Below are 22,483 nucleotides of genomic sequence, written 5' to 3'. Positions count from 1 at the left end.
TGAATAAATTTTCATCTAAAAACTGAAACTTGATGTTACTTGATTTTATTATATTGCAGTGATAAGAGTAGCTTAGACGGGCTTTAACAGAATTTTAAATGATGGATTTATGTGTTACAAGAATTCCAGACAGATAGTTTTTGTATCCTCACAGTAAGGTTAGAGGAAGCAACCACTGTAGTTTGGTTCAGTGTATATGATCAGAGTTTAATTTGCTGCAGTTCCATGAATGATTTGAAAGGCTGAGTATGCCATTAATCTCTAAAGTTGGTCCAGAGGTTCATGAGAGTGGTTACAATAATATTGAACAAAAACCGAGATTCTAAGGGTCTGTGTTGTAAACAATAGCAGAGGAAGGTACTGAACATTGTAGGAGAAGAAAAGAAACATTTAATGGACATTTATATTTATAAATCTCCAAATAAGCTGTGTTTCCATTGAACAACTAAACTCCCTAGATTGTGTCTACATCAAAGACAAATAAATCTTAAAACAAAGCATAAGAATGAGCATGTTAGAAACTTATGTCTTTCCTTAGAGGGAGAATTTCACAAACTTACATTTGCTCAACTTCCATGTATCTTGTTTACAACTTGTGAGACTCTCTTGGGAACTTACTAAAATGGAAATTCCTAAACCACACACTGGATGATGATCCTGAGTCATGAGGTCTGAGTGAAGTCTAAGAATGTTAATTTTCACAAGGTCTCAGAGCTCCCTTTAAAGAAATAGGTCTTTAGTCTGCCTATTTAGAAAAGTTTACTTATTATCATCGATGATGTTTATAAATATTTTTCCCTACAATTTTGTTCATCTGGCACAGTAAATCAGTTCCATATGCATGAGGATTCGAATTGTACATAAATGACACATCATGAAAACCATTAAAGATTTTACTGTATTTGTGTCATGTATAAAGCGTTCTTGAAAAAATTTAGCATATGTACATATATAAATATCTATGTACATATAGTCCCAAATTCTATATACCTCAAATACACATATTGGCAAATATGTTTTAAGTCAAATTTTGAAAATTTGGTAAATTATTTTAATATAACTTCAGTCTGTCCCAGTTTTAAAAGGTAGAAACATATAAAATACAGCAGAAATGAATGAGTATAGTAGGAAACTTTTATATGAAGGAAGGCTCTTTATTTTGATTATCAAAAATTATCTTATATTATATTTGGAGTGACAGATAATTATTTTTCAAAGAATTAGAAATTGGTCAGGAACAAGTTAGATTGAACTTTTGATAATCAATTTCAAGTTTTAATAAAAGTTTTAAGTTTTTTACTGTATTTAATTTTGAGTTACAGCATAATTAAATATTTCTTCTTTCTATTCCATCTTCCAAACCATTCCATATACTCCCTCCTTGCTCTATATTAAGTTATGACCTCTTTTTAACTTAATTTTTGCCACATTCATACATGCATATACACTGTTATTGAATATGTTGTTAATGTTTATATTTATTTTAGGTCCTTAGCTGTTGCTGAATAAAGTGTTTCATATGAAATATTGAATACTGCGAAAGTTTTTTATGCCATAATTATGTTTTATACAGATTTTAACTTTTGCAAACCATAAACATAAAAGAAATACTCTGCTTTCGCAATTTAATCCAAATTGTTTACAGGGTTAATCTCTATTAGCAAACTTGTTACTCTATATCTTTACAAATTCTTTTCCTTGTTTTATCTTGAAAACTACTTTTGCTTTTCATAAGCACCTGCAATTGTTTTGGTTGTCAACACAGGATTTAATTAGTCTGCCTTAAGAATCCATATGAAAGGGTAAAAAAGCAGATGTATGTATGACTCAGATTTTCCAAGAATTCTTTCCCCATCCACCACACCATAGATCAAACACCTGGATAGTAGGCCTGGATTTCAAAACTATTTTTGTTTTATTTTTTTTGTTTTGTTTTTAATGTCTAACAATGTGTAGCTCATACTGGGACTCTAAGTTGGTTTATAGGCTGTAGTCCACAACAATTTGAAAATTAGATTTTCATTTAAATAATTAACTGCACAAATGCCATTTGATTATCTTACATTCATTTTGTGTTCAACTTAAAGTAATTAATTCACAGAAAATTTAAGGTAAAACCTTGCTTAGATAATTTATAGTTTTCACTCAAATTAAAAGTAAGACAAGACCAGTTGAAAGGACATTACTCTTGTGTACTGTATTTTGCTACCAGGCCCATAGTTCCTTGTTGGCTATAGCATCTTATTTTTTGAAATATAGATGTTTAAAAATTTAAACACAATGCAAATGTCTCACAAGCAATCTCGTCAAACTACCATGTTGTGTTTACTTATCATTATGCACATGTATCTTTCTATATGATCCTACATACATTCTTATATCGTTACTTCTGGGTCTTTTGAATCTTCAGCAAACCACTTCATCTTTTTTATAATTCTGTTATCCTAGCCTGGTAGCAAAGACTATTTCACCAGACCACAGTGAAGATTATATATAATTGGCATACATATATAAAGCTCACTATATTTACATACACAACAGAAGTAAATTTAAAGTATGTCTATTTTATTGCTGATTTTGAAGATGTCTTGTTCTCCTTTAATTACCCAGCTGAAATTGGTTCTAGAACATGGAAATACTAAACGCTCATTGTAATTGAACCGTGTCTCCAGTGAGATGATTTTTTTCTCTACTCATCAATATGAAAAAAAAATATATCATGGAGTAATTGTCTAGGTTGAAATCCTGATTGTTTTGACAGCCATACTGCTTGACCTTCCAGACAGTTGAGTTAGAACCTTTAAGCAGACTTCTGTCATCATTTTGGTAAGGTTGTTTCTAAAAAATCACAAATATGTGTCATTTCAATAAAACCAAATTGTACTATATCAGTTTTAAAAGATTCTAGAAAACATATCTTATGTCAAAATGGTCCTTGGATAAATTAAAATATTTAATCCAAAATTTTGGGAGGATTTCTTGGGATCTTAGAATTTACCAATTATACTGTCATTAAATGAAGTCATACTATAATATATAGACTTAGGCACACCTTGCTATTCAGTAGTAGCTTTATGTACTTAAGAACATTCCAAATAGAACAGCTTAGATTCCAAATTATAATTTGTATTTGGAAAAGTACATTTCTTTTATGGCCATGTGTATAAGTTTAATTTAATAGATTAACTTGCAATTCCTTGACTATGCAGTAACTACTATGGAATGGCATCAGCATTTTAAAACTTTTTCATTGAGAAAACGTACAGAAAATTTTTCTTAGTGTTCTTCAATTCCTTACAAAACATATTAGAAAAGTGAAAGATGAAAAGTTGAAATTAACTTAATATACTAAATCCTAAAGAAGAAATAACAGCACTTTATCAATGACTAGAAACTTAAATTCCAACTATGTGTATTTTAAAGGATGTGATTTTGCTTTTTAATTACCTCCATCATTCTAGAGATTACTTAAATAGCATTGCTGTAGGATATCACAAATATCAAGACACAAACATTTTCACTTCTAAAAGAAAAAGAAGTTCTAGGAATTGATAATAATTTTCAGTTTATATCAGTGTCCTTAGACCCTCAACAGATTTGTTAGAAAAGGAAGGTACTATGTTCTCCTTCTAAGAGTGTCCTAACCAAGAAAAAAGCAGATTAAAGAGCTTGTTTAGGAGTCCTTAAATATCAGTGTTAGTGAGGAACAAGATGCCTGTTGTTACATTACTATTATACAGACTGTAGTCTGTTCAAGTACAGTGACCTGAAAGCAACTCTTAGTGTAACAAATCATATTGATTGTTTTGAAACGTAAGAAGCCTCATCACGTCACAGTTCTGGGAGAGCGTTTACTTTTCCATTAGTTCTATACACTGGAAGTTGAATATCCTTTAAAAGAAAATAAAAAGGGCCCTATTAAGTTCCACATTATTGGCTTAGGATAAAAATAAAATTTAACTCCAAATCATATTAATCTTTGTAGTATAATATAAGTGAATATAAATACGGTAATAATTCTATATTATTATAAGATCATTGTACAGCTGTGCATAGATAAAGTACCGTGCAAATGGCAAATAAGTAACATTGACATTACACTCTCCACCCATTCATAAGGAAAGCCATAAGAACAGAAAATAACATAGCAGTGGGCAAAACAAGGGATGTTTTTAAAAGCAAGGATCCTTGGTAGTAATTGAAACCCTGCCATGTATACAAGTTCAGTTACAAAAATAAAGTCTATGTAGTAGGGCAAATAGAAAGTAAATTCTGTAATTTATTGAGGTAAATGTAGGCAAAGTGTCTCAAAAATACTGCTAAATATACCTTGTTGATATTCAATATATACTTGTGTTAGGGAAAAATAAATGATAAATGGTCTTTTTGTTGTTTGGTAAATATCAGTCATTTTTTTTAAGTTGCTTTTGAAAATATACTTAAAATACGTAGTTGTTAAACACTCTATACATAAAATTTGGAATAAATTAGTCGACCATGGTGGTGCATTCCTTTAATTCCAGCACTTAGGAGGCCGAGGCACTAGGAAGTCTCTGAGTTCAAGGCTAACCTGGTCTACATGGTGAATTTCAGGACAGCAAGGGCAACATAGAAAGACCTTATCTCAAAACCCAAAACAAAGAAGTATAGAGAAATTTCCTTAATTTATTAAAGGGACAGTATTTGAGTTAGACTTACTATATCATCTACGTGTGAATTATGGAGCAGCATAGACCGGAAGATCTGTTCTTGATATTCTCAGTTGTCAGTGTAATGTAGGCAGGTACAGGAGTATCTGTATCTGTACAGATACCGGGAGTGTATAGAAATTATTAAACGTTAACTAGACAAATAGTATACAAAAGAAGCTTGTATGCTGACGTAAGAAAGCAGGGTGGAGTTTTAGTGCTAGGAAAACATAGAAGAAAGAACCTGAGAGTCACAAACCTTTGGAATTCATCTATAAGCATCTAGTCACACAGTTTTAATACAGTGAAATTATTTTCCTTTATTGTTCCCCACAGTTCTAAGACTACTTCTGTAGCAATCATGCACACATACTACAAAATTATAGATGGATGGAGTTTAGTTTTGAAGAAGAGTATACAATTTTTGAAATGACCTCTTAGTATTTAGAAAATGACTAGTTAAAAGACAAGCCCAAAACAAAAGAACAGAAACAAAGGGCAGTGATGGAAACCACACACTCTATGGCACTGACGTGACATAGACTCTATTCCCAAAACTTCAATGTGGATGTGTGTTATATATGCCATGTAATTCTAAATATATCAAAAATAATAACTATATTATATAACATATAGCATAGTGTATTAGTATAAAACAAGACATTTGATTATATAAATGGAAAAATATATACACTTATTATAAGTAATATAAATATTGCTTATCATCTCCAACTGATATACATCCTTTAGTCTTTGTTAGTTCAATATAAATGGCCAAATATAGTCATAGAAGATACTATCTAAAGTATGCATGTCAACTCTATTCTATAGTTAATTCCAGAAACATTAAAGCAAGATGATTTAGATATAACAAAACCAAAATTACAGGGATGGAAGCATTCGTATTTTAAGTGCAAAACAAAGTGAATGTCACATAAGAGTGCATATAAGGAACTTGTAGTGCCTCAGCAGTTTGTATTTTAGTTCTATTTAAGTTTAGCATTCCCAATATAGAATATTTTGGCAAAATTAAATGACAGTAGTCAAGTTAATACATTAACACTTTCTCAACCCATTTTCTTTCTATTTTATCTCTTCAAGAATAAACAGAATTTAAATAAGTAGTTGCTAAAATAATGGTGGAATCAGGGATCAGTGGACACGCATATTCACTGAAATGCTCATTTAAGATACTATCTTTTTCTTTGATAAACCATATGGAAAACATTTAAAATTATTTTCTTTTACTTCCTATTTGTCTCAGGAAAGATAATTTTAGTGAATTTTTTTGCTTCTCTAGTATATGGCTAACAATAATTAATTAATAATATATAATAATTAACATATAAACATAATAATTTAATTAGATAATGAGAATCATTTAATTTTCTCTGTACGATTTTTTTTTATTTTGAAAAGGAAGAAATATAAATATTTTGTTTTATTTTTTCAAAAGTCTCTTTCTTTTTTTTTTGTTTTGTTTTGTTTTTCACAAAAGTCTCTTTCTTTTAAACTTTTAATCCATCAAGTTTGGCTACAAACCAAGAGAAGGCATAGTATAACAAAACAACAGTTTTACAATACATTCTAAGGTTTGATAAAGTCTTTAAGAGAACCAACCATTGAATGGTATTTGGCCAGACATTCACTTGTAGCTAGGCATTTACTTACATAATGAGCCCCAGTCACTTATGCAAATGGAAGGTGATCATTCCTCATAAGTCGTCCTTGAGCATCAATTGAAGACTGTCTTTGTGCCTATTACTGTTGTTACTACTGCAGAACCATTTCCTATGTCTATGTTCTTTCTTAAATGTTACTCTCTACCACAGGAATCCTGTCTCCTTTTCTTAACTCTAAATTTTGTGGGCATGCAAAATGTATATTATTAAATTTTTCTAATTACTTTGATTTCGATATTTTTAACTGGAGTGAGATAAGCAATCTGGGAAAAAGTCTGTAGTTTGTAGAATACCCTCACTACTCATTTTAAGTATATTATTTCTGTGAACCAGAGACTATTTCTAATGATGTGGACAAAGATCTAATAAGAATGTATGTTACATCATAGGACTCCTCCCTGAATATAACATCCCCAAGTAAAACTAGAGAGATATTTATTTTCTAGTAGATGGTAAAATACTACTGACATTTGTTCATTAAGCAAAATTACTAAAGTCATTATTGAGGATACACTTGGTTTGCCTATCTTGACAAGTCAATTTTTGTTAGAATATATGCATTTAGAGGGTACTGGGAAAGATAAAAATATAAGCTTATATTTTGCTATTCATGGTCATGAATAACTCTCCAATTTTTTGTGCCTCATTGATGTCATCATAGCAGGGGGAAATCATCTGTTACCTAGGTTACTGCAACAGCACCAAAAATACCTTTTTGACACCATATTTGCTTCCTACCAATTCATTTGTGACAGATCAGACAAAACTCCAACTTGCCTGTTCAATAAAAAACCTAATCAAATCAGTAATTTTTTCAGGAATTAATGTATAGTTAGATGAGTTTTTATTGATAGCATTTTAAATATAAGTGACCATAGATTTCTACTGTTACAATTAGTATTAATAAAATTAATTGTTTATGTATTTTCTTTTATGCTCACTATATTCTTCCACCCAATGATTTGAAGTACAATGATGTTGCATGTATGATAAAATCTTTTTAATGTTGAGTTTTAATATATCTTTCCATCTTCAATGTATGTCTGCATTGAAGTGTATGGGACAATGTTGCCATCCACATTATTATATATGTATTTCTGAGACTATGTTTTAATTTCTCTTGCTGAAAGCATTTAGATGCAAAATTAGCTGTGTTGTAACACTACAATAATTTAGAAGTGTTTTTTTATGTATAACAGTGAAAGACACCAGATTTCACATCTTTAGACTGTAACTGTTTGCAAAAATCATGTGTCTATATGATCATTTATCCAAATGTTAGCAGCATAAAATACTTTTTTTTTTGTAGATATTCTTAGAAATACATATATGAGCAGCTTAGGTGAGCACTTCTATCTCAGATTCTCTAAGTTGTGTGATGTCCAAATGTACTAAGTAGTCTACTTTCAATCTCTCATGACTTATGCTGGAGGCTCCGCAGATAAACTCTGACATGTGACAGTGGCCAAAAGAAAGGTGTTGTCATAGTCTGCTGGGACTGCTACATAAAAGTATCATAGGTTGTGGCTAAAATACATTGTCTCTCACACTTCTATAGAACTGAAAATCTGAGATTAGTCTGGTGTGCTTCCAGTGAGAGACTTCCACTGTATGACAGAGCTTCCTGTATGCCACACTGAATGTAATTAGATGCCTTTAAACACCAGGCTCATTTTCTATTTTTCTCGACATTTGCTGTATATGAGCTTATTAGCTACCTTATACTTTCTCTGAGCCATGCTATCTTCCACATGAATTTTTCATGAAAGAGTTACTTCAGAATTTTAGAGTTGTTTACACACTTCTTTCATGCTTTAAGATGAAAGTATTAAATTGAATAATATTCACAAAACTAATTTTCATTTTGATAACAAAATTAATAAAGTACCAACACACTACACAAACACACATACAGACACAGAGAGAAAATTTATAGTATTAAATATATACCAAATAAAATTCACAATGCCATAAAATTACAAATATGTAAGCATTCAAATATTCATGGAAATATTCATAGCAGTTTTTGAAGGTTTTCTAGGTGATTCTCTGTCAAGTAGGTCATTTACAGTATCACAGATTCAAGAAAGAAGTTCTTTCAAAGACTCATTGTTGTTCTCACCTGCAGCACAATCTCTCTGATGAACAAGCATCAAAGACATCCTTTCAGACACACAAAGAATGAGAGAGCACCTCATCTAATTAATTTTGATTTTGAATAATTTCCCCAAATTTTAGCAGATATTGAAGTCTCAATGAAGTACATAAAAAAGTTTCAAGTGCATTTTAGGTAGAAGTTTGTTGAAAATAAAGGATTCAAGCCTATTTAGAGGAATCAAAATATGACATCTTGCTTTTCTATTAACTTTCATATGTTATATAGGCTCTGTTCCTATTACTATGACAGGTGCTAAAGAACAGAGCTAAATAAGGTAAGCACTTGTTTTTATGGTACTAATATTGTAGAATAAAAACATGTCTTTAAAATATAATGGTATATTACATATGATGATAATTCAAGCTTACATTTATAATTTTACTCATAGCCAATGATATACCTATGTATTGACCTGTTTCACTTATTTTTCCTGAGTCCAGGAAGTTGTATAACTAAGATATATTTTATCCTTGGTCATTTTTATACAACTACATCTACAAAATTCCATTCATGTTCCCTGGCTGACATGGCCGAATATGTGTCTCTCCTGAGCTCCTAAGTACTGATTGTGAAATGAAAGTGGAAGTTCAAGTACATAAACCCATTCCATCATTCCATGTCCTTGTTTCTCTGTCTTAGTAAATATTCACTGCACTCCTAGTACTTTCTTGGTCCTATTTTTTCCTCAACATAACACGGAAACACACACAGACATACAGCCACAGACAGATGGGGACACCACACACACACACACACACACACACACACACACACACACCAGCCTTGCAGTGAGAAAGTAGACAGGAAAGAGATAAAGAATAAATAACAGTAAAAGAAAAAAGAAAACACACACAGAGTGATGGCACTTTAACATAACAATGGATATTAAAAACCAAATCAAATAATAGGTTGGTGATATGAATAAAAATAAAATTATGGGAATTTACTTTTCATAGGATGATCAGGAAAAATAATTCTTAACAATGAATAAGAAGTTATAGTGATTATTTTAATTAAGAAAAATTGAAATTATTATGGGATTAAGTAAACGTCATACCTATAATTAGAATGGTTTGAGGTAAAAACAAATACAAGGACCTTAGGAAACAGAATTTTGGCATAATTTGAGCACTAAACTAAATCCAGATGTTTGACCAACTATATCCAAAGGTAGAAAAGTAAAAAAAAAAAGAATTTGTGAAGCTGGAAACTATTTCTTAGTGCCCCGACTTATAACTTTAGTATAAATTTAAACTGTAGCTCAAGTAAGGGCTTTGGGTTGGTGAGAATATTTTAGGATATCAGTCTCATTCTGAAGGAAGATATGTACATATCCTTTGAAGAATGATGAATTCGGTAGTTCACACACCAATTTTCAATCTCTTGACAATTAATTGATTAACTGTTGGAGTCTTGCTGTCTCAGAAATCTTAGCATGTCTTTTATCCGAACAAGGTCGAAAATCAAATGTTAACTGTTGTATTAGTCCAGTTATTTCAAACACAAATATTTATAGTAGCTATAAAAGTATCTCTCTGTATACTTACTGGTTTGTTCATACAAATTTAGTTTCATGGTGCCAAAATTATAGCATAGAAAAATGGTAAGGAATTCCTCATATAATAATTAAATTTTATATTAGTTGATTGATTTAAGCATTCTAAGGAATTGTCATGGAGAGGATTAGTAGATATCTTTTAATTTATCACCTATAAAGTTAATTAGTGTGGACTGAATTTAGCAGAAGTAAGATTCATCTATACTGAAGATTGACATATTAAAACTTTAGTATTTGGGCAAGATATAATTTTTTAAAATACAGATTCAATTTTTTCATAGGCACTTTCAGTTCTCTTAGTTGTCATCAGTTGTCCACTGCCTCTTGACTGGCAATTTAAAAAAGTTTGGAGTGTTTTGACTCAGCAGCCCACTAGCATCTATGAATCCCAAAGCTAAGGATATCATCCAATACAACCTGAAGCTGACAACAGACTTTCTCTCTCCCCCTCCCCCCCCTCCCCCTCCCCCTNTCTCTTTGTTTTTTCGAGACAGGGTTTCTCTGTGTAGCCCTGTCTGTCCTGGAACTCAGTCTGTAGACCAGGCTGGTCTTGAACTCAGAAATCTGCCTGCCTCTGCTTCCCAAGTGGGATTAAAGGCCTGTGCCACCACCGGCTGGCTGCTACTGCTTTTTCATCTGATATTCTCACCAAAGTATGTTCAAATGCCCCCATTTATGATGTTCTTTTGTTTTTTAACTACACAATAATATTAATTTTGAATGACTAAATGGTTCTAACCTTATGACAAGATGAACAATATCAATTAATTAGTGCATGAATTAAAAAATCCATCTTTTCATAATATAATTTTTAAAAATTTTCTAATGAAACCAACATGGTGGCTTAAAAACTTGTTTAAATTTCACCCCCACAGCCATCCCCATATTAGAACAGGCTAATTGGGGAACTGGTGTTTGTGGGACAATATCATTCATGTTTAGCTAGTACAAATTCTTTCTTGTTTTTGCTGAGAGTAAGGGTCTGTGTCAACATTGCTGAAATTAACCTGCATACAGAAGTAAGAGGAAATGTAACACCCCACCTAAACACCAAAAATAAATACTTAAAGTGTCTAACAAAGTTACAAAACCACTGTACTATTTCAATAATAAAATATTCATTGTTGTAACCGCAGAAACCAAAATAAAATATAAAGGTAAATATGTTTCTTTGAAATTCATCTTAACTTGTGAAATATAAAGCAAATAAGAATACAGGACTTTGAGCTAGTATTCATTACGTAAGTGCACAGTTCAAGCATTGTAGGACAATACTTCAGAGATTTTAGATGGGGGGCATCAATAAAATTTTGTTTGAATGTGGTGCATTTAACTACCTATCTGGATATGTGCAGATATTATATGGAAAAAAACATGCCAACCTTACATCTTTCTTACATCTGTTTTCAATGACCTTCAGACTTCACTAGACCTGGAGCAGTTTTGCCCTTGACACACAGACTGTTTGGGAAGATGCATAGATTTTCCTGTGCATCTATGGTTCTATTATAAACACATAAAATTTGGGTATGTGTAGGAATTTATTTCTATTTTCTTTTTCTTTCCGCTTTTGGATTTATTTTTTATGTTATGTATATGAATACACTATAGCTGCCCTCAGACTCCAGATGCTGATACAGATGGTTGTGAGCTACCATGTGCTTGCTGGGAATTGAACTCAGGACCTCTGGAAGAGCAGCCAAGGCTCTTAACTGCTGAGCCATCTCTGTAGCTCTTTCTTTTTAATTCTGATAGAAAAAAACAAAAAACAAAAAACAAAGAACAAAACGATTATCTATTGCTTAAAATAGTATTTGTTCTAGAAGAAAATACTCATCTTTTCCACAAAACAGTAAGCTTTAAAGTAGAGAGAGGCACTTCAGTAGATTTAACCTTCGTGTCAAGTTAGTTGCACTGGGAGACAGATTAGTCATACTCAAAGCAAATGCCAGATTGTAGTCACGTTAAGTGTTGTCTTTCTCTTCTACTTCAAGTGTTTGTCTCCACAAATAAAAATAGAGGTGTTTGATACCAGCACCACACCTACCACTTTCTTTGTCTACCTGCAGCTGTGTCTTGCATGAGTACCAAATTCAAGCTGATTAACTGAAGGTTGAAAAAAATCTAAACCTGTAAATCATCACTTTTGAAATTCAGCCACTCTCATGATTTCACAGCCTTAACTGACATGTGGCAATTTACATAGTGCGCATGAATTTTTATACTTTTGATTTATTTCATTTTAATTACAGCACATGCAGTGCGTGCGTGTGTGTGTGTGTGTGTGTGTGTGTGTGAATACATGAGTGTATGAGTATGTGTGTGCATTTTAGTCTGAATACAGGTGACATAGATGCCAGAGGTATAGGTCTTCCTGGAGTTGGGAGTTACAGGCTGTTGTGAGCTAACCAATGTGGGTGGTGGGATCTGAGTCAGACCATCTGGAAGAGTACTATTTTCTCATAACCAGTGAAACATATCTCTACCCCATTATTTACTGGACTTTTAAAAAAAATTCCAAATGCTAATAGTTCAGTGTAATTTTCTAGCCTCGAGACATTCATTTAAAATATTGAAAACTAAAAATTAGGTCACTTTTTATAATAGAAGACAGTTAGCAATGAAGAAATTGCAATAGAACCAGAATAATGTTACTTTGTTTTATTATATGATTTTTTATCTATCAGAAAAGTTGATTTTGTTATTGCTCTCTTTACAAAGTAGATTAGCAAACTTAAAACAATAGTCGAATGCCAATTACAGACAACTGTTTATCAAATATGATTATCTATGCTGAAAGAATATTTAAAACAGTGAAACTTTTTATATATCTGTTTACTGTCTTTTGACACTATGTATACAGAACATTAAGAGAAAATTAACTTATGGATTTTTAACTAATTTTACAAATAACATATTCTATTATTGATGCATTCACTATTTTAAAATGATGTTATATGGACATGTTAGCAAATGCCAGGCACTTGGGTGATTTTGGAAAAATGCTGTTGAGGTCAGAAATAGCTAATGTGAGTCTAATTGTCCTGTGTCTAACTTTTGTGGTTAATTAGGTTATTTTAAGGTGATTTTGTTGTGAAATGAAATGTAAATAAGTGCACAAGGTGAAAATAGAGATTGAATATTGCACAATGAAGCAAAAATTTGTGTTTTAACAAGCAACTCTGGAAAGAAAATATTGTTCAAAGTCCAGGAAATACCTTCAGCTATTTGCTACTCTTTCTTCTCTTCCTTGCCTCTAATGAACTGCTGTCTACATGTTAACATTGCACATACCTTATCCTGCATTAAACGTTACATCAAATTTATATGTATATGTTTGTATGTGCATCATATTTCGTTTAGATTTCTATTTTTTTTTTGAGTTTATTTTGTTGCATGTACCCACACCTAGTTAACTTTATTGACATCGAGGTTTTCATTACATGACATTGACAGCAATTCATTACATGTACATGCCACATTTTCTGAAACAATTCTACTATCAATTTGGGTTATGTTCATTTCTGTCTATGGATCAATGCAAGCATGGGTCTACAGATGTCTTTATGCATGAATTTAAGAATGAGTATGTCTATTTTTCTGGAATAAAACTTCAGACGGAATGGCTGCATTATAGGATGTACAGATGCACATGACAGACAGATAATAGCAAACCATTTTCCTCATACAGGTGTATTAAATATAAATACTCCGTGTCGTTGCATATTTTGGGGGGAGTTTAAGCAAAATAAAAACAAACCATGACAAGAGGGCTGTCTCAGAGCAAATGAACTACGGTAGTAATCCTAAAACACCATGTGATTGTTCTATAACTGTGGAGATTCATTGTTCTTTGCGAGTATAGAGGTTGTCTTCAGGCTTGACTCTATCACCTTCTCCTATATTCCAATAGTCATTTGCTTTTTGTGAAGCAGATATGTTGTGCGATGCTAATTCCAATTTGGAATTTAATGGAGGGTATACAATTAAGCTAAAAACCTAGGCATAGTTCATCATCCAGCTGGAGTTATTGGCTTTCTGTACATCCTCCTCCATGAAACATACAGTGAGACTTTCCATGAGTATTTAGAAAATAAGCATCCTTTCTTTTAAAGCAAACTTTTGTAAATGTTCATTCCTTCGAAGACTTAAAACAGGGGAGCAGAAAAAGAAAGAGTTGTCCACACCTTGTGACCACATGATCAAAGCAAATTTTTGTTTGAAAGCATGCAGGAAAATTGGAAGAGACAAAGATAAAGAGTCTGGTTTGTGGAGGTGTTTCATTTATATATTTTTTGAGACAAGTTTTCATTATGTAACCCATATGTAACCCAGAATCCTTACACATTCTGGGACTGCTTCATATTCATGGCCGTCTTCCTGCATGGATTCTCACGTGCTGAGGAAATAGCCATAAACAACCATGTTAAGCCTGAACCTGTGTTTTTAATTCACAGTTTAAAACTGCTTGAATGCTCATGGAAGTCCATCCTGCCTCTGCCATTATAATTATTTGTGTTCCTGTTTTCCAAATTAATCTGGAGGTTCTGACACTTGTCGTCAAGATTCATTTCAGCTAATGAAACATATTTGTGATAGATTGTTAATAAATATTTTTCATTTTAAGTGCTGGACTGTATGTGTGATAATTGATTGAGCCAAATAGACATACTTATTAACAAATACAAACCCAATTCACAGAACTGAGCTGTATATGACCTAAGAACATCTTTCTAAGCTGGGTAATATGCTCTCAGAATAATCTACATGCATGTATGCTTTTTTTATCCACTCATTGGTCAATTCTTAGGAATAACTATGAAGGCCAGCTAGATATTCACCCAGGAAACAGACAAATGCATAGACTATTGAAGGCTCTACAAATGGAACGGCTGCTGTTTTGAGTCCTCTATTCTTGAAAGCCAAGATATCTTCCAAGAGTTCCAGTTAGTCTAGAAAGTAGTATTGATCGAAGATCCCAGCGCTATGTCCTGATTCTTCTGCACTCTCATATCATCTCAGTGCCTCAGTGCCTCAGTCCAAGAGGTTGTGAATCTTCTACAAAATCCTCCCTCTTCAGATATATCCTCTAGCTCATTCAATTGTCTGGTATATATGAAAATGCTGCTTTCCAAACACAAGTTGAAATGCAGCAGCTGATCACATCCATTAACTGAAATTGCAAGCTTTGCTGTTATTCCCCAGCAAGGGCACATCCAGTCATTGTTGTCTACAGTGTCAAGTTTACAAAATTTGAACTTTATTAACTCTGTGCTGAAGGTTCCATATTGTTCACTGGATTCAGTTATAACCTAATTTATCCTCCTAAGCGAAAATGAGCTGGAACTATCATTTATCTTTTGTTGTCTACTTGATGACTACACAGAGAGTGGCAGTTCTCATTGCTGGGTTACAACCTTTGAGGAGATTGAATGACCTTTTCATAGGGTCACGTAAGACATTTGGAAAACACAAGTATTTATATTACAATTGATAACATAGCAAAATTACAGTGATAAAGCAACAAGAAAAATAACTTTATGATTGGGGTCACCACATGATGAGGAACTGTATTGAAGGGTCGTAGCATTAGGAAGTTTGAGGACCACTGCAATAGCGGATTCTTTTATCCTAATTATTTCTCAAAGCCTTGCAGCATCTAGATTATATATATTATGCTTTGGCAAATCAAAGTGCCTACTGATAATTATGAATGTGTATAATGATTTGTGAAGATAGCAGTTACAGGAGCAACCATGCTTAAAACATGAAGGAGAGACACATTGAGGTTTTAAAGTTTTTTTTTCTATAACACTATGAATATTTAATAGTATCTATATTTGCTATTGTTATTTCTATGATAAAAACCAAGTATGCAACCATCAACACACCCTGTTTATACATAAGCTAACAGTTATCAGTGGATAACAGTTTAACAGTGGATCACTTAAATATCTCCATTCAAATTACCAGAGGTTTGGCAATCCCAGCGGTGGTAGTATATGACTGAGGTCATCCTCTGTCTTGAAAGATAAAATTAAGAGAACAAATCCCCATTGTACAAAATTTTTTAGGATAAATTATTCAAAGTTGTCACTTTTCTGAAATATATGACCTGCCTGTGGGATATATAATGATATGCAAAACATTGTGCATATAAATCATTGTGTCTATCAAATAAATCTGAAACCAGTACCAACATAGCACTAGTGCACTGACTTCTAAACTACTCTAGCATGTTGGCTTAAAGCATCTTAAGCATAAAAATAAATGAGATTCCCTTTATTATGTTATTTGAATACATTGCCTATATGAGAGAAAGAAAATTATAGAGTACATTTATGAGGCAGAGAATATGAATGGATTTAAATATCAGTTCATTTAAGCAACAAATGCAGTTTAATTCTTGTCTTAACTGTCTGCTCTTGCTGGGCAGTGGTGGCGCACGCCTTTAGTCCCAGTACTTGGGAGGCAGAGGCAGGAGGATTTCTGCGTTCAAGGCCACCCTGTCTAGAGTGAGTTCCCGGACAGCCAGGGCTACACAGAGAAACCCTGTTTCAAAACAGAACAAAACAAAACATAACAAAACAAAACAAAACAAAACAAAACAAAACAAAACAAACAAACAAAAAAAACTGTCTGCTCTTTTATACTGCGTAAGTGTAATAGAAACCGCCCTATTTAACCTAGAGCTGTAATAAATCTATTAGAATATGGCATAGATAAATATATAAAACTCCTTATAATAACTATTTGTTGACAGCAAACATTCCAAATATATACCAAAATCAAATATTTAGAATCTTTTATGTGATTGTTTTATTTTATTTATTTTTTTATTTTTGACTTACTTTTTTATTAGATATTTTCATTATTTACATTTCAAATGATATCCCCTTTCCTAGTTTCCCCTCCAAAAATCCCCTATCCCATCCCCCCACCTCTGCTCCCAACCCACCCACTCCTGCTTCCTGGTCCTGACATTCCCCTATACTGGAGCATAGAACCTTCACAGGACCAAGGGCCTCTCCTCCCTTTGATGACTGACTTTTATGTAATTGTAACTGTACTTTCTTTTTTACAAGTCCCACCCTTTCATAAATAACACATTATTAGTTTTAAAATGAGTTAATGTTGATGGTTATGGCTTAGTTCAAACTATGTGTAAATTTGCAAAAACAGAAATAAAAATGAATCCTGTGATTTACAACATGGAGACACAGATTCAAATGAGTAAGGCAAATTCGGAACAGAAATCTATTAAGTTCCAATGATTATGGAATTTTATGAAGAACCTCACTTAATGTGATAGATGAATCTTAGAGTTCAGCATTTCTAGAAGATCCACTGAGGCTGTTTATGCTACAACTCTTGCTTAAAAAACATTATAGCAACCACTGTAGCATTTCACAAATGAGAAGACTGAAGGTTTATGGACATGTTTCACACCATTCAGGTGGATTTTTAAAATTAAGATAATTAATTTAAGAATAACTTTGATTGCATTTATTTTCCTTTTATAAGGAAGTTTTGTTTTTGTTTTTGTTTTTGTTTTTTTAATTAAAAGGCACCACAAAGAGTACAAACTCTAAATAATTCCCAGGGGACTCTAATTGGACCCTGAACTTAGATTTTCAAGTTTATGTTTGCTTTCAAACCACACAACAGTTAAATGGATTTTCTTAAATCATTCTGAGTCTCTTGGTGTCCAGACATGCTTTCAATTTCCCAAGGCGCCTCAGTTATTGGTCAGACATTATCATAGCCCATCTGTAAATACAGAAGCCCCACCTCCAAAGTCCAGAAGAAACAGTCTACCGTGATGAGGGAAATCGGTTGCTTTATGTTTTTCAGACAAATCTGGAAATGATCCCAGATCATGCATCATCCCCTTTCATTTAGATCTCAGCTGGCAGAGCTGCAGAGACGCTAAATCTCATTTACTTATAATATAGGGGCTCATTATTTTTCTTCCTGGAAAACATCTGTTTTTAGGTCTTCTGAAGTAATCTTAGGTAAATGACTTCAAGCAGCATTTACAGACTCAGGCTTTAGTTACAGGTTCTGAGCTGTTATGCTGACCCAGCACTGCTCACCTTATTTTAATAATTGTGATGGGCCTGAATAGTCAATAATCATCTTATTCCTATACATTGTAATATGAGCACTGATAATGTCTCATGCTCAAAGTTTAAAAACTTTGATTTGCCAAGTTTGAGTAGACAATCTCAGGTGACAAATTGAAAAGTAATATAAAGGGTAGACCAGATATTTCTGACTTCTAAATATATGTTCTTAATTCCTGTGTTGTATTTTAACTCTTCATGTTTATTTGGGCACTTTGAAGTACGGAAATAACACTACCACTGATACATTTATTCTAAATAACCAATTACGTTTTGTTTTAGCAATTGATAGGAAAGTGATAATAGTGGGAAAATTATTAGTTACATTCAGTGTAACATCCTTCCTTATAATTAAGTGTATTTATGTTTATATTAAATGATTTTTGATCCTAGGTGCTAGACAATAAAAGTAATATTAATATGGTACCACTGTACTAAAAACACTCATTTGTTACTATGAAAAGTTTCTAAAAATACAAGGCATATTAAGTCACAAAATATGCATCATCTTCTTATATTACAGAAAAAAGAGGATCCATCCATATATCTGAAATGGAAAGAGAGAGGGTGGGGATATAAAAGGCACTTACACTTTTGCATGAGTAGTTATGGTAATAAAATACTATCATGATTACATTTGATGAACCAAACATATTCTTTCTTCACAAACTAAATAACTTAAATTTTTCCCTGCTAGAAAGCCTTCCCCTTTCACACTAGTAAGATCTGGGTCATAGGATTAGAACTCCATTAGGCAGTGCTTAGCAGTGCTTTGGTGAAATGAGGCTTTGAAACCCAGAGGCAATTTCCTATCAAAGAGCTGGTCAAGGCTGCAGTGAGGTCTTTCTTTGGAGAGCTGGTTGAAATACTGCCAGCTTATCTGATTCAGTATAGATACTCTAGAATGAAGGCTTGCCTGAAGATCCTATCCTCATTAAAGTACAAAATATAAAATGGAATCTTTGGTATGTTATTGTAGAAATACTTTATTTCAATCAGGGTTTCTTCCCCTCTATGACCATTTAGCTCCCAGATAAAAGACACCCACAACCTTTATATATAATAAGCTTTAATCAGCTTTTTCCATGTACTTTAGTATTTTTATAAGTTTTGTTTTATAACTTCATATGGGAATATATCATATTTATATCACTTTCATTCTTCCAAAAACATTATTGGTTGAGAATGTTATATATGTATACAATAATATATGATCATATCCACACATCTTTTCACTTTTTAACTCATGCTGGAACCTCCATCAACACATCCATTCTCCTCCCCACTTCATTTTCTCTTTTTTCTAAATGAAATTCTCTCCTAAGTCTAATTAGTTTTCCCATATGCTCATGAATATGAGACTGTACACTAGAGAGTAGACAACATACTAGTGGCCACCTCACCAAACAACGATCCATTCTTCCTCAGCAATTATCAATGGGTATTAGCACCTCAGTACGGCAGAGCTTCATGGGATGTTGCCCAATCTATTTTGGCTGGCTGGTTTCTCTATAGGTACCCAGAGACTCTGTGAATTCAGGATTGTCGTAACCATGCCATTTCCTGAAGAACACATCCCACAACACACCTTCATGTCCTCCAGTCTTGACAGTCTTTTAATCTCCTCTTCTGTGATATGCCCTGAGCCTTACCAAGTTCAGGTGCATTCTGGTGGGGAAGGTTGTTAACAGTTATGTTGTGCTCACAGCAAAACACTCCTAAATTGTTGAACAGTTGTGAATCTTGGCACTAACAATGTGTACTGGGAAGAAAAGCTTCTCTGGACAAAGTTGGGAGCAGCCTAGGTCTTGTAGGTGTAAACATGATCTTTATGAAACAGTCTGACAGTTTATGAAAATAACAGCATCAGGCTCCGCTCTAGGGTCTGCGACTTCACCAGGAGTGGAACAGAATAATGGTCCCAGGCTTGAATTCCCTTCTGGAGGAAAAGACAGCATGGAGTTGCCGCACAATAGTAACAAAACAAAACAAAACAAAACAAACAAACAAACAAACAACAACAACAACAAAAAAACCCAGGTGCATTAGTTGTACCATTAGGCCTATCTTGCCTGGCAGATCAATATTGCACTATGCAACATTCAGTGATAGGTGTCTGCCACCTAGCCCCATGACTCTAGCTTGATTCCCCAGCAACCACATGCTAGAACAGACTATCCCAGGTTGTTTGTTGACCTTTCCTCAAGTACTGACCTCCACACTTATGCCATGACACACATTCCTACCCCCAATTAAAGAATTTCAAATAAATAAAATATAATAAAAATTTAAAAAAATGTGGTCTGTTCAAAGTTGCAATCTACTGTCTAATACTACCAATTCTATACCATAATTAGAAGATTAAAACTAAATCTAAGACTGGGGTATGAAACTTTATATGTTAACTTTCCACAATCCTCCAATTTCATCCTAAAGTACAGATTTCTGGAGTGCTGATAGAAGTGAAAGGAAAAGGTTGACAAGAACTTACATTTTCCTTGACCTTGAAAATTACAACAATTTTGCCTACGGGAAAGGAGGAGCTAGAACATGTGATAGGCAAGATAAAAATCAGGAGATTCAATTCCTCTTCCAAATCCACTCCACACTTCTATACTGACAATAAAGAACTTCTCAACAGATATCAGCATATAACGCAGAAAGTATATAGTCCTGTGACTATTTGATATGTCAAAACAATGAATTTTATTCATATGACTTCTGTGTACCCAGCATCTCTGTGAGATTTCAGCCTAGTTAAGATAGCTGTGACAACGACTGGTGAATTAAAGTCTGCTGCTACATTTTTCTTCATTGTACCAGTTTCTTAACAACAAAAGATAAATGGTTGGCTCTAGCCATCAGTACAAGAAAGTGGAGAAAATACACATCATGTAGCCTGAGGACAGAAAAGGCAGTAAGCCTGAACTCTCCTCAGTGGCTCAATTGGGGGAGGAGGGGCTGCTCTGAAAACTGTGGGAGTTGGGAGTGAATCTAATTATCACTCTCTTATGTTCATTAATAGGTCGGAATAAGTTAACTTCTCAAAGGAGCAAGGAGACATTATAATGTTGTGGCTAAATTATTAGGCTGCATTATAATAACTTAAATATTATGTTCACAATATTTAAAATGTACTTTATGAGGCTGGGCAGGTTGGGAGAGATGAACATCAAATACGGAAAGGCAAAAATTAAAGATAACACATGGCTTATTTATAGATGGGAGGATATTTATAGAGGGGAGGGTAGAACACCCTAGAAAACTGGAGGAAATATTTTAATCTCCATCTGCACAGTTTAGTTGATTAGATTAACCATTAGGTAAGCCCTTTGCTGTTTTTCTACATCCGTGAAGTCCTGCCTCATTTCTCCTTTATTCTGGCTTGTTTATAGTAGAAGTCAACTCAGGAGTCATCTATGTGTTTGACGACCATTATTTTGTTTTCTTAGCTTCACAAGCCAAAAGTCAGATGATGACTATGAAGACTACGCTTCTAATAAAACATGGGTGTTGACCCCCAAAGTTCCAGAGGGTGATGTCACTGTCATCTTAAACAACCTGCTGGAAGGGTATGACAACAAACTTCGACCTGACATCGGAGGTACGAGGAGGCTGTGGAGTCTGTGCTGTAGAAAGGGATGTACCAGCACCAGTTGCTCAATTAGAAGGACATGTTGGTATTTTTCTAGAGCCAAAAATTTAAATTATATTCCTATAATTTTAATATAGAGAAAAGACAAGATGGACAGTGGTACCACACATCTTTAATTCTAGCACTAGAGAGGCAGAGCTGGCCAATCTCTTGACTTTGAAACCAACCTGGTCTACAGAGCTAGTTCTAGGACAGACAGGGCTATACAGAGAAACACTCCCTTGAAAATAAACAAAACAAAACAAAAAACCAATAGCATACACCCACCCACCCACCCCACCCACCCCCACACACATATGCACACACACACACACACACACACACACACACACGCAAGAAAGAGAAGAAATGGCATATAAAGGCAGTCAAGGTTGGGATTGTAATGGTGAAACTTAAAAGCTTCTAGATAGTTTTCTTTTTTTTTTTTTTGAGTTTCATATCCTTTTTTTTTTAATTTTTAATATTTTTTATTACATATTTTCCTCAATTACATTTCCAATGCTATCCCAAAAGTCCCCCTTAGCGCCCCCCACTTCCCTACCCACCCATTCCCATTCTTTTGGCCCTGGCATTCCCCTATATTGGGGCATATAAAGTTTGCAAGTCCAATGGGCCT

The 22,483-nt window shown here is 33.5% G+C and overlaps 1 protein-coding gene across 2 annotated transcripts in view; it reads left to right on the top strand.

The window, feature by feature from the left end:
* Window positions 1-22,483, top strand: part of Gabrg2 (gamma-aminobutyric acid type A receptor gamma2 subunit) — a 91,544-nt gene that overhangs the window by 2,589 nt on the left and 66,472 nt on the right. For both annotated transcript variants that reach the window (XM_021175703.2, XM_021175702.2), the window contains exon 2: window positions 21,665-21,816. In XM_021175703.2, the coding sequence (XP_021031362.1) occupies window positions 21,665-21,816 (152 nt within the window). The remainder of the gene's footprint in view (window positions 1-21,664; window positions 21,817-22,483) is intronic.

The sequence above is a fragment of the Mus caroli genome, chromosome 11 (assembly GCF_900094665.2).
Source record: "Mus caroli chromosome 11, CAROLI_EIJ_v1.1, whole genome shotgun sequence".
Taxonomy (NCBI): Eukaryota; Metazoa; Chordata; class Mammalia; order Rodentia; family Muridae; genus Mus; species Mus caroli.
Note: the sequence above shows the minus strand (reverse complement) of the source record. Positions and strands in the feature narration are given on the sequence as shown.